This window comes from Chionomys nivalis, chromosome 1, assembly GCF_950005125.1.
Source record: "Chionomys nivalis chromosome 1, mChiNiv1.1, whole genome shotgun sequence".
In the NCBI taxonomy this organism is placed as follows: Eukaryota; Metazoa; Chordata; class Mammalia; order Rodentia; family Cricetidae; genus Chionomys; species Chionomys nivalis.
This window is the reverse complement of record NC_080086.1, coordinates 103,544,616-103,558,509: the sequence shown is the minus strand read 5'-3', so window position 1 is coordinate 103,558,509 and position 13,894 is coordinate 103,544,616. Positions and strand designations below refer to the sequence as shown.

The 13,894-nt window shown below is 41.8% G+C and overlaps 1 protein-coding gene across 1 annotated transcript in view; it reads right to left on the bottom strand.

The window, feature by feature from the left end:
• Adam17 (ADAM metallopeptidase domain 17) overlaps positions 1-13,894 on the bottom strand; it is a 53,429-nt gene that overhangs the window by 34,068 nt on the left and 5,467 nt on the right. Inside the window, exon 2 of the mRNA XM_057789733.1 lies at positions 6,214-6,346. Within this exon, the coding sequence (XP_057645716.1) occupies positions 6,214-6,346 (133 nt within the window). The remainder of the gene's footprint in view (positions 1-6,213; positions 6,347-13,894) is intronic.

Sequence of the window (13,894 nt, the reverse complement as noted above, 5' to 3'; positions counted from 1 at the left end):
GAGGCAGAGGCAGGCGGATCTCTGTGAGTTCGAGACCAGCCTGGTCTACAGAGCTAGTTCCAGGACAGGCTCCAAAGCCACAGAGAAACCCTGTCTTGAAAAACCAAAAAAAAAAAAAAAAAAAAAAAAGACTGTTATATACCATTAATTTTATCTACCTGCTCTTAAGATAATCTATTATCTCTACTTCATAAAAGTAAAAGCTGGACCTGAGCAGTTACAAGGCTGGCGTCCTATGGAAGAGGTCTTGCTACTGTGTAAAATTATCAAAATGCTGTTTCTGGGTTTATTTAAAAGAACCCAGCCAGGCGATGGTGGCGCATGCCTTTAATCCCAGCACTCGGGAGGCAGAGGCAGGCGGATCTCTGTGAGTTCGAGACCAGCCTGGTCTACAGAGCTAGTTCCAGGACAGGCTTCAAAGCCACAGAGAAACCCTGTCTCGAAAAACCAAAAGAAAAAAAAAAAAAAAACAAACAAACAAAAAAACCCATGGGTTTTTTTTTTCTCCTCAATAAAACTCACCTCGAAAAACAGTAATGCATAATTACTACTAGGGACATAGATACTAAGTGTGGATATTAAAATATATATGTCCCAGTTCTTTATATGGTTTAATACTTTAAAGCATTGTCATTCTGAAATAAAAGTTGGGGGTGGGAGCCAGACTTTGATATTCACAGAGACCTTTCAATGTACCCACTAATACCCAAGGTGAAGAAAGACATGTTGTTCTTCTCAACCATAGGAACAAATTTTGTCAGCTATGGTGTTGAAAATATGAAATGTTACTTCCCTGTGGGTCTGCATAAATCTCTCAACTGCCAGGAAGAAACCCAGACTGGGACTGTCTCCACAGCAACGACTATTTTTAACTTTTTGAGCATACAAGGTAATTTTAGTTTTGCTTATATACTTTCTGATGGTCAGAGAGAGAGATACAATGCATCACTTCATAACCTTGCTCATCTCCCCTGCTATCCAAAGTGTGCCCTCCTACTCAGTCATTATCACTAATGTTCTTTCCACTTTGCTTACGATGGAACTCTGGGAAGAAAAGCACCCTATTACAAATGCCCTAGGTTCAGGGTCAAAGTTCTCCTGAGCTGTGACAGTGTCTCTGACTTTCTTCCTAAGAGTCTCACGAGCTGCAGTATCGGTTTTCTACACCAAGAATCTGCTGTGAGGACTGGGGAGACAGGCTCAGTGGGTAAAGCACTTGCTATGCCAATATGAGGACCAGTTTAAAAAAAAAAGTGTAAGGTACTGAGTAGTGGTGGCTCACACCTTTAATCCCAGGACTCAGGAGGCAGAGGCAGGCAGATCTCTGTGAATTCGAGGTCAGTGTGGTCTACAGAGTGAGAGTTCCAAGACAGCCAAGGCTACACTGAGAAAACATGTTTCAAAAAACAAAAAAAGTGGAAGGTGAGGGCTTATGCCCAAGATTGTCCTTTGATCTCCAAACTTGCAGCACCATGCCTTAAATACAAGCATCCATTCTCATACATGAATACACACACACTTTTTATAAAAAACAGATCTGTTATATGGTAAAAATAAAGCCCAAATTTGTTTTTTAAGTTTTCTAGTCCTAGCACTGTGCTTTATAAATCCTTCATTACTTTAGAATGGGTGTTTATTCATTGTGTCAACAAGGAAACAAAGCTCAACAGGCAAATTTTAAACAAGTTTCCTTTTTCATAAACCACTACTCATGCTGCAACCCTTCAATATTCATTTCATGCTTTCAACCTTAACAGTCACATCCAAATCTACTGTAGTCTGGCTTAAATTCTTTTGTCTTCCACTGCTATTAAAACGAGAATCTTCTCCTTTGCTATCATCACCAGAAACAGTGGCTTCTCAAAGGCAAGGCTGGCCATAGGCTGCACTGACCATTCCCGCTACCCAAGACTTGATTGTTTATATGTTAGGTAACACAGTATGAGAGGAGGAATGGCACTGGACTAGAAGTCTGATAAGCTTGGCTCAAATCCAGCCTCCACCATTACTCTATGACCTTGACCGTAAGTCACTAAACCTAAGCATTCATCTACGAGTAAAAAAATATAAAAGACTTAACTCAATAGTCTGAAAGTTAAATGAAAGACCAATTTAATGCAATGATACATTTCCAGAATTGTCAGACACAATTCCTAATAAACAAGATCAAAACTGTAAATAAAAAAAAATACTTAATTGATTCTGTGTAAACAGGGATGGATATTAACATTTTCTTTCTTTCTTTCTCTTTCTTTCTTTCTTTCATTCATTTTTTTAAGTCAGGGTTTCTTAGTGTAGCCTAGCTGCCCTGGAACTCCTGTGCCCTGACCACAGACAGATCTGTCGGCCTCTACTGCCCAGTGCTGGAATTAAAGGAGTGTATCACCACACACAGCTTATATTAACATTTTCTTAACACACCGGTGTCATTTGTGAAACACAAAAAATACGTAAAGCCACAGAAGTACCTGCCCCGTTATAGGGAAGGACTCTATAAGCCGCTTCAAATCTATAGAAAACTCAATTTTCAGTTCTTGTTTTGTACCTCCTCCGTTGCTCCTATAGCCTAAACACATTTTTACTACACTTATTTATGTAGTGTGGGCATGTGTGTGGGCACACACGGACCATGGTACACATGTAGAGGCAGTCTTCTACCATGCAGGTCCTGAGGGCAGAGTTCGGGTTGTTAGCAGGCACACTCACACTAAGCCATTTCCCTTCCCACCCATTCCTCAGTAAACTTCCACCAGTGCTAAAATAAAAAAAAAAGTAACTCTTAATTCTGGACGCGGCTGTGCACAAACAGCTATCTATTGTGGGCATGTCATCTAGCTTCTACAAACCATAGGTGTGTGTCTTTAAAAGGAAACAACTATCAAGAGAATGGAAGAATTAGAGACAAGCTATGCCAAGTGTCTGGTAAACAATACACTCAATTTTTAGGTTGCTTGGAAGCTAAATAGCCAAAATACTATCTATAGCAATATTTTACTATCTGTATATAAGTTCTAAAGTTACTAAAAATAACATGTAGATATGGCAATGATTAGAAAAATAAAATACTAATTTTTTTATTTATTTCTTTATTTATTTTGATTTTTCAAGACAGGGTTTCTCTGTAGCTTTTGGTTCCTGTCCTGGAACTAGCTCTTGTAGACCAGGCTGGCTTCGAACTCACAGAGATCCGCCTGCCTCTGCCTCCCAAGTGCTGGGATTAAAGGCGTGCGCCACCACCGCCCGGCTAATAAAATACTATTAAAAACTTCTTGCAGGCTGGGCAGTGGTAGTGCATGCCTTTAATCCCAGCACTCAGGAGGCAGAGGCAGGTGGATATCTGTGAGTTCGAGGCCAGCCTGGTCTACAAGAGCTAGTTCCAGGATAGGCTCCAAAGTTACAGAGAAACCCTCTCTCAAAAATCCAAAAAAATAAATAAACTTCTTGCACAAAATATCAGTAATATGCAATGACTGACCAATTCCCTTAATATACTAAGCAATACTAAATTCAGTAGCCAAATGAACAAACTCAGTAGCAAAAAATTATGAAAGTGTAATTCATAAAAACAAACAAATGAAATGTTTCACTTGAAACGTAAATCAAAACAACTGTGTGAGATATTTGCCCTTAGAGAAGATGAAAGCTACCTGCTGATAAAAACCTAGTGCACTAGGCTGGGGACATAGCATAGCTGGCAGAGGGCTTGTCTGGCAGGCAAAAGGTCATGTTCCCCAGCACCACACCAAACAAGATGTGGAGGCACACACCTGTAATCCTAGCACCTGAAAAGCAGAATTATGCAAGTTTAAGTCCTGTGTGATCCACACAGTGAGTTCCAGCCCAGCCTGAGCTACACAGTAAGACCTTGTCACAAATGAATGAATGAATGAATGAATGAATGAATGAATGATCTGATTAAGTTACTTTTACTTACTTTTCAGGGTGTAATAACAAGACAAATTCTGTACATGCTCATTTCAGATGAAAACTTCGTCTGTGTTGGTTGAACTCACCAACATAGTGAGGGCATGGTGGCATGTATCTACACTTTAATCTACATGCAAAACTATGCACGCACTGAAGAGGCATCAAGATGGCTCAATGGGCAAAGGCTCTTGCTGCCAAGTCTGATGGCCCCTGGAACTCACACAGTGGAAGGTAAGAGCCAACTCCTACAAGCTGTCCTAATTTCTACTCATTTGCTGTAGTGTGAGTATCCCCATTGATAATAAATGTTTAAAAAATATTTTAATGCACTAAAACTTTTTAGAAGTTTACAAACAAAAAAAACCTCTTTGGATCTAGGGTTTAGTTAGAAAATGACTTAGTATAGTCTCTTTAAGGTTGCTTTTTGTTTTGTTTTGTGCATGGGGTGGGGTACTGGGAATAAACGCAGGACCTTGAGTGTGTTAGGCAAGCACTTTACAAACTAATCTGTTTCTCTGGGACAATTTGGTTCTTAAACCAGATGCATATATTACTGAACAGGCACTTGGGAATCTCTGCACTTGGATTGGGCCCACAAGTACTGTGTATTCCCAGGAAGAACAAACTCTCACAGGAGCCCAGATGAGAACAATAATCCAGAAGGGTAAGGCTACACCCAAGCACTGTCCTGTAAGAATAAGAGTAATGACAATCAATAAGGTCTTCTTTGGACCACCGAATGAATCAGAACCGAGACTAGGGCAGGGAGAATCACATCTTGATCAGCACTGCTTAATTCTAAGTATCTCTTTCCCATGACTCAGTGTTTTCTCTGCTTAGAGTAAACCTCATGATGGAACCTAGAAGATGAACTTGATGGTCCCTGAACCCCTGTTTCTAATGTGTGTCTCACCACTGTACTAAGTGGGTGAAGCCTAGCCTTTTGTGGCTGCTTGAGCTGGGTTTTTTGACCTAAATAATATTGGCAACCTTACTCATGTTTATTGTTATATGGAAATCTTATTCAGTGAATTTTTCAAAAGCTCATATATTTATATTCCCCACTGTTTTTCAAAGAAGATTTTATGTATTCTTTCTTATGTATGTATATTTGCAACTAATGTGGCTGCGAGGAATCAAACTGGGTACCCTGCAGTCAGTGCTCTCAACCAGAGCCGTGTCTCCAATCCCATCTTATTGCCCTTTTAACTGTCAGTTCAGATCCCAGCACCCACATTGAGGTGGCTCACAAGAACCTGTAATGCCAGCTCTAAGAGATTAGATACTCTTCTGGTTTCCTCAGGCACTACAACACACCCATGCATGTATAGTCACACAGACACAAACATAAATAGTAAAAATAAATAATTAAAAATTTTTAAAATAGGGGCTGGAGAGATGGATCAGCAGTTAAGAACACTGGCTGCTCTTCCAGATCCAGGCTGGATTCCCAGTATCCACATCACAGCTCACAAACCTCTTTGACCCCAGTCCTGGGGAATCCAATGCCCTCTTCTAGTCTCAGAAGGCACCAAACACACATGTGGTATAAAGACAGGCAAAACACTCATACAGAAAACAATGAATAAAAATTTTTGAAAACAGGACTGGAGAGATGGCTCAGAGGTTAAGAGCACTGGCTGTTCTTCCAGAGGTCCTGAGTTCAATTCCCAGCAACCACATGGTGGCTTACAACCATCTGATCTGGTGCCCTCTTCTGGCCTGCATGTATCCCTGCAGGCAGAACACTGAATACATAATAAAATAAATAACAAATCTTTAAAAAAAAATTAAATAAAAAGTATTATAAGCATTCAATTAATAAAACTGTTAGAATTAGCCGGGTGGTGGTGGCGCACGCCTTTAATCCCAGCACTTGGGAGGCAGAGGCAGGCGGATCTCTGTGAGGTCGAGGCCAGCCTGGTCTACAAGAGCTAGTTCCAGGACAGGCTCCAAAACCACAGAGAAACCCTGTCTCGAAAAACCAAAAAAAAAAAAAAAAAAACTGTTAGAATTTTATAAATATGGTTATCATTGGTAATACTCTTGGGATACTCATTTCCTTTAAAATATTACTAAATTTTTAAAAATATTTTAATCATTTTTAAAATAGACATTAAACAGTGTTAGAGTCACACAGGACATACTGTAATTACATCAAATACAAATCTTGAAGAAGTATTTTCCTAAGATTTCTGTAGATACCTTTTTTTTACTGCTTTTGTCAAGCCAGCCCGCCCCAACTTCACACTGCCCCAGTATTACTCTATGTATAATTCCAATTACCTTTTCAAAGCTGAAAAAGTTAGTAGTGTTTCTAAGTGTGCCGCAGACTGTAGGTCCCTCTTCCTTACGGAGTGCTGCTGGATATTAGACAAAGAGAGGATATCGTAGTCTGAGAGCAAAGAATCAAGTTTCTCTGAAATAAAGGTAAAAAAGTTATTAGCAGGTTAGACAGACAGCTCAGTCAGTTAAGAACATTTCCCACTCAGTCACGAGGACCCGAATTCGGATCCCAGTACACACATCAGATGGTTCAGAAGCACCTATGGCTCCAGCTCCATGGGATCTAAAGCCGTCTTCTAGACTCTGTGGGCACCCAAACATACAGTCACACAGACACAATTTAAAATATTTTTTTTTAAAGATTATGGAGGTTGAAGCTATGGCTCAGAAGTGAAGAGCACTCGATGCTCTTCCAAAGGACCTGGGTTCAGATCCCAACACTCACATGGCAGCTCACAACTACCTGTAATTGCAATTCCAAGGAGGGGAATCCAAGGCCCTCTTCTGACCTCCATGGGTACCAGGTATACATATAGCATATACACATATACACACACAGGTAAAGCATCCATAGAATAAACAAATCTTTTAACAGACTGATAAAGGTTGCCAGATGCTGAAGAGAGGGATCAGCAGTTAAGAGCACCTTTTCTTGCAGAGGAAAGAGGACCCAGGTTCAGTTCCTAGCACCCACATGGCTGCTCACAACCATCCATAAATCAAGGTCCAGGGAATCTGACACCCTCTTCTGACATCCACTGGCACAAACCACACACATGTGGTACACATATATACATACAGGCAAACCATTCATAGACATAAAAATTAAGTCAACAATCTTAAAGGTTTTTAGCACTTAAACCTACTAGACAACTGTGCCAGACAATAAGCTAAAGTGCTCGGGTGTGTGGCCAACAAATCACGTCCTTACAAAAAGAATGAACCTAAACTTAATAAAGATCTAAGTTCAAATTCTTAGGACATAAAAGGTTCAGATGCTGCCAAGTTAAATAACTAGTGCAGGAAGCCATCGGCCACGCCTAGAAAGTTAAATTCCTGCAGAACAAATGACCCAGTTTCTCCTGGAAGCAGGGAGGGGCAAGGAGGTAACAGACTTAAGAACACAGAAACAACTACACTGCAGGAATCACTCTGAGCGTGGCAAACAAGCTAGCTGTGGGAAGACTTTTGAAGGGCCAGGAGCTGGACACGGAGTGAGGTTAGACACGGAAGAGTACCATGAGACTTCAAGATAAAAGGCGTTTCTAGCGTGCATGTTTAAATGTCCAGGATAAAAGTAGCTGATCCAACCTTTTCCCTGTCAAACTGAGCTAACCCAACCCCTCATCCATAAACAGGTACTAAGAAGACTGATAAATGATATGTATTAACAGCCTAAGAAACTAAAACCAGGAAAGCACACAAGTCCCCGAACCCAAGTTCCAGACCAGTCTGGGCTTGTCAGCAAGACTCAGTCTCAAACCCAAGAGCTGGCAATAACATCACTACCATGGCCACCGCCAATAGACACACCAGCATCTAGCAACTCAGGTACAGGGAGAGGGCACTAATGCCCAGAAGGAAATCAACACCTATTGCTTTACCAGACCAAGTCACCAGCAAAGAAAACAAAGACACACTGCCTGCAGGCAGTCCAGAAAAAGTACGCGATTCAAAACCTGAGCTACTATAATAAAGTATATGCCACTGCTCTCCATGTGTTTAACCAAGACTCTGCTGCCTCCTCCAAAAGAAGAACTTTAAAGTAAGGTTTTTAACTTAAAAACAGTAGTTTTTAGAAAACAATATGGAAACTTTAGTCTCTTTTAAAACTGTCTAAAGGGGGCTGGAGAGATGGCTCAATGCTTAAGGGTGTTTACTGCTTTTGTGGAGGACCCAAGTTCTGTTCCTGTATGTTCCACACGGTAACTGACACCTGCCTGTCACTCTAGTTCCTGGGGGTCTGACACCCTCTCAGGGCCTCCTCAGACATCAGGCACATGCAAACACTCACATACATAAAATAAATATTAGCTGCCTAAAATACATGAGCTGATATTTTCCTTTTCTTTCAATAATCATGGCCATTCAAATCGTTCAAATGGACCTAGAATTCCTCACCACAGGGCAGCAGCACTCTGGGCTAATGTTTATTGTTACACAGCAAAAACTTAAATGGTTTTAAAAGAAATGTCAAAAGCATCCAATTATTTCATGTCATCCAAAAATTAAGAGTAATTTTATTTGGGGACAGGAGTGTACTATGCAGCCCAGAAACTCAAGCGTTCCAAGTGCTGGGATTGTGGGTATTTTGTTTATTTGTTTGTTTGTTTGTTTTGGGTTTCTAAGACAGGGCCTTACTGTAGCGCAAACTGACCTCCAATTTACAGCAATCCTCCTGCCTCAGTCTTCCAAGTGCTAGGATTAAAAATACAAGCCATCACACTCATTTTTTAAGAGTGACAGAGTTGGGAGTACGGCGAGGTGTGACTGAGACAGAATCTCCTGCAGTTCACGGTGGCCCTGAACAAGCTATATAACACAGTGTAACCCTGAACTCCTGATCCTATCTCACCTCCCGGGTGCTGGGATGGCAGGCCTGCCTGTGCTTTCACATCCAGCCTTAAAAATAATGTAGGCAGGGCAGTGGTGGCGCACGCCTTTAATCCCAGCACCCGAGAGGCAGAGGCAGGTGGATCTCTGTGAGTTTGAGGCCAGCCTGGTCTACAGAGCTAGTTCCAGGACAGGAACCAAAGCTACAGAGAAACCCTGCCTCAAAAGAAAAAAAAAAAAAAAAGCCGGGTGGTGGCGCACGCCTTTAATCCCAGCACTTGGGAGGCAGAGGCAGGCGGATCTCTGTGAGTTCGAGACCAGCCTGGTCTACAAGAGCTAGTTCCAGGACAGGCTCCAAAACCACAGAGAAACCCTGTCTCGAAAAAAAACCAAAAAAAAAAATAAATAAATAAATAAAAATAAATAAATAAAATAAAAATAAAATTATGTTTAGGCCTGAAGAGACAGGTCAGAAGTTAAGAGTAATTGCTGTTTTTGCAGTGATCTGGGGTTTAGTTCCCAGCATCCAAATAGTGGCTCACAACTCTAGTTCCATAAGACCTGGCACCCTCTTCTGACCTCCAAGAACAACAGACACAAGTGGGACACAAACATGCAGGCATAAGAGTCAGACACAAAATTAAAATAAGTAAATTTTAAGAAAATGAATAAACCCAAGAGCATAGTCCCTGAATATTCCCAATCAGTCCGTTCCTCAGCTCATTCACCGGCTGCTGTGAGCCAAGCACTAAATAGTCCAAGGGCTGAAACACAGCAGTAAAAGAACAAAGTCCTTGCGCTACAGAATACTCATCGTAGTATGAAGCACAGAATGCACAAGAAAACAGATCTCAGCCAGGTAGGCCTGGGGCACACGCCTATAAGCCTGGCACTCCAGAGGCTGGGACAAGAAAAGCACAGCTGCAGGAGAGTGGGGGCTACACACAAACTCCAGGTCAGACAAATGCATTCATAGTACGTCTGTCTCCAAAGAAAAAAGGGAGGAAATAAAGGGATGGAATGGAGGGAGGGAAGGGAAAAAAGGAAGAGCGGGACTAGCAAAGGAACAGAGAAAGGGGGTGTGGACATTAAGGCAAGATAAATGTATTAAACAGTTTCTATAGGGTGGTAGGAAAGATTATCTTCCTCTAAATACTTAAGTAAACCCGAGAAAGCAAGAGTGCAGGCATGCAGAACCTGGAAAAAACATAAATGCCCCTCGACCAAAGAATGGATAAGGAAAATGTGGTATATTTACAAAACGGAGTAATACTCAGCAGAAAAAAATAATGACAGCTTGATTTCTGCAGGAAAATGGAGCTAGAAAACATTATTTTAAGTGAGGTAACCCAGACACATAAAGACAATTATCACATGTACTCACTCATAGGTGGTTTTTAAACATAAAACAAAGAAAGCCAGCCTACAAACCACAATCCCAGAGAACTTAGACAACAATACGGACACTAAGAGAGACTTACATAGATCTAATCTACAAGGGAAGTAGAAAGTAGAAAAAGACAAGATCTCCTGAGTAAATTGGGAGCATGGAGACCTTGGGGGAGGGTTGAAGGGTGTAGAAATATGAACGGCAGGGCTGCGTCCCCGGCACCCAGCCGCCCGCATGGCTAGCTTATGCCCCGAAATAATTACACGGAAACTGTATTCTTTTAATCATTGCCTGGCCCATTAATTCTAGCCTCTTATTGGCTAGCTCTTACATACTGATCTAACCCATTTTTAATATTCTGTGTAGTACCACGAGCTGGCTTACCAGGAAAGATCTTAACCTGCGTCTGTCTGGAGTGGGAGAATCATGGCGACTCACTGACTCAGCTTCTTTCTCCCAGCATTCTGTTCTGTTTACTCCACCCACCTAAGGGTTGGCCTATCAAATGGGCCTAGGCAGTTTCTTTATTAAAGCAACAGATTAATACAAGGCCCACCTCCATCAGAAGGGGAGAGGGGAGAGGCAGGGAGGGGAGCAGAGAAAAATGTAGAGCTCAATAAATATCAATAAAAATGTATAATAAAAGGTGGGCGGTGGTGGTGCACGCCTTTAATCCCAGCACTCGGGAGGCAGGGGCAGGCGGATCTCTGTGAGTTCAAGGCCAGCCTGGTCTACAAAGGGAGTTCCAGGACAGGCTCCAAAGCTACAGAGAAACCCAATCTCGAAAAACCAAAAAAAAATAAAGTGTATAATAAAAAAAGAAGTGCATGCATGCTGCTACCAGATCAAAGTTAATCAACATTCGTTCAAGGCTATGATTCAAAATTCACAGTTGCTAGATATTACCCTATTTTTTGTGTTAACAGAATTTCCTTTTAAAGTCAATCCAGAAGAAAGCTGTTTCAGATTATTATCAGCTCTCCCACCACAAGATGGCGGCTGGTGATTTGACTCTGCAATCACAAAGCTTAGGGGCACCAACAGAAAACCTTCCAGAAGCTTGCCCTTTTAGTCAACCAACTTGTTCAACAATGTCCAAGCTTTTCTCCTGGGGGCTGTGCTGAGTGAGTCACTATACTATCTCCACAGAACACTTCGAATGAGGACGAAGACTAACGTGCCTACCACCCCAAACTCTGATGCCATTGCTGTGTCAGAGAACCAAAGGGAGGAAGAAAAATACAACCAAACCCAAATGCAACACAGCACTGGGTTTTTGAAATGCATCTAGGCTGAGAAACTCAAGCTTTTCTGAAACGATGCTTCTAAAAGCCTGTGAAGATAGCCAGGCCTCCTGGGACTGTCTACCTAGTTGGTCTCGGCCTTTCAGCATTTCAAGCAAAATGGCCTTTCTTCCCTCTGGACTCTACAGCTCTCAGTATCTTCTGACACTTTTTGAATTATGACATGTTTTATCTCACTGATTAAAAAATGGCAAGGAAGGAGCCACGTTTTATTCACCACAACGTCTTTTTATTGTGGTATTGCTCACGGGGCCCCAGGCTAGCCTTGAACTCCTTCCTGATCCTGCATCCACCTTCCTAGTGAAGACCACCACAGGCGGCTCTCATCACAGGATTTTATCGTTAAAATATTCAGCATAGAAGCTTGGCTCATCAGGCTCACGTTCACAAATTACATGAATTCTCGATGCTGAGGTGCCAACACAATCCTTTCGTCTTCAATTGCCTTGATACAGGCTGGTACATGAACTCAGTTTCATTAAGATCATAATCATACCTACTGACTTAGAAACCTCCTCAAAATTGTACTTTCATTGTCAATAACATAGACCAGGGCTCCTCAGGGTATGGTTCCCCCAAACCAGCTGCATTAGCAGCTGGGAGCTTGTTAGAAATACGAACACTCAGAAACCCTCAGTGTGTGTGTGGACCAGCAATTTATGTCGCCTTCCAGGTAATTCTCATGTGAATTCAGGTTTGAAAACCACTAAGCAAGTTTGGCAGCATGATGGCTCCTATTGGCAAGCTTAGCTACTGAAAGCTGAAGCAAGAGGAAGGCTAGAGTTCGAAGTCACCCTAGGCAACACGGAGGGACACCAGCCCCTAAAGGCCTCCCTGTCCTATACCATAAGAGGAAAGAAAGGGGCCGGGCGGTGGTGGCGCACACCTTTAATCCCAGCACTTGGGAGGCAGAGGCAAGCGGATCTCTGTGAGTTCGAGACCAGCCTGGTCTCTAGTTCCAGGACAGGCTCCAAAACCACAGAGAAACCCTGTCTCGAAAAACCAAAAAAAAAAAAAAAAAAAAAAAAAAAGAGGAAAGAAAGGGAAGAGGAGAGAGAAAACCACTTAAGCTAAAGTAGTAAACAACTAAAAATAATGCTTCCAGCTGAAGACCAAGCAGCTAATACATAAGCAAGCCTGTGGGGACACTCCACATAGGGTGCTTCCTTAAATTTACAGCAAGGCACAGTAGGCGCCAGGCTCGTGTTTACAGGTAATACGCGTTTAAGATCCAGGTCATCCAGTTCACTCTTTATTCAACCTTGCACTGCTTTTAAAAACAAGAACCAGGGCTAGAGAGATGGCTCAGCAGTTAAGAACATTGACTGTTCTTCCAGAGGTCCTGAGTTCAATTCCCAGCAACCACATGGTGGCTCACAACCATCTGTAATGAGATCTGGTGCCCTCTTCTGGGGTGCAGGTATGCACACAGGCAGAACACTGTATACATAATAAATAAATAAATCTTAAAAAAAATAAATAAATAAAAATAAATAAATAAAAACAAGAACCAGAAACAGGATAAGCTAAACTGTAAAACAGAGAGAAGCTGTGGAAATGTCCGAAGGACAGGGGGAAACCATCCACCATTTAAAAGCCTGCTCATAGCAGAATACCTACAAAATTGAGCAAAGGGAAGGTTTTAAAAGCTATTCATATCCCAAATATCTTAACTATGTTTAAAAATGGAGCAGGAAGAAAACTAAGGGCAAAATAGAAACACTGTGAGTTATTTTGCACATACTGTCTATAATAAGCGCCTTTTAAATGTAGCTTGCTACACACTTTAAAATAGCTACTGTGTTTCCATTGCAATTATTTTCTTTTAATAACTGGATATTACAAATTAGATGTCCTGGAGCCATTACAAACAACTCAATAAAAAACAGCTCTCTCTTGGAAGGCAAACTGGAACCAACTACTGCTCCTGATATTGTCTCTTAGAAAGTGCCCCTTGGATCCTCAGCTTCCCACTGCAGCTCACTTCCAGAACTTTAACTGTTGGTGGTCACATTCTCCTATAACCTAGCAACAAAATTTCTCTCTCATCCCATCCAAATCTCTCAGTAAAGTACAAACTGCTGCCCGGCATGGTGGTGTGCACCTTTAATCCCAGCACACAGGAGGCAGAATGTGAGGCCAACTTGGTTGAGACAGTGAGTTCCAGGCCAGCCAGTGATACATAGTGAGTCTCTCTCTCACACACACAGTATAACTCACCGACTTTACTACAGTATCATTTACTGCAGTTCATACTCAACCGGAGACCTGAAGAGCCTTGTTTGCTCAGCACCTGGTCACAGACTCTATAAATTCCAAAGCAGTTGCCCATTCCATTCTGTGATTACAGCCACCATGTGAAACAGCTGAGCCTTTTATTTCAGCTAGCTAGAAACACGCTTAGAAAACGAGACCGTTTAAAAGGTCAGCTGGA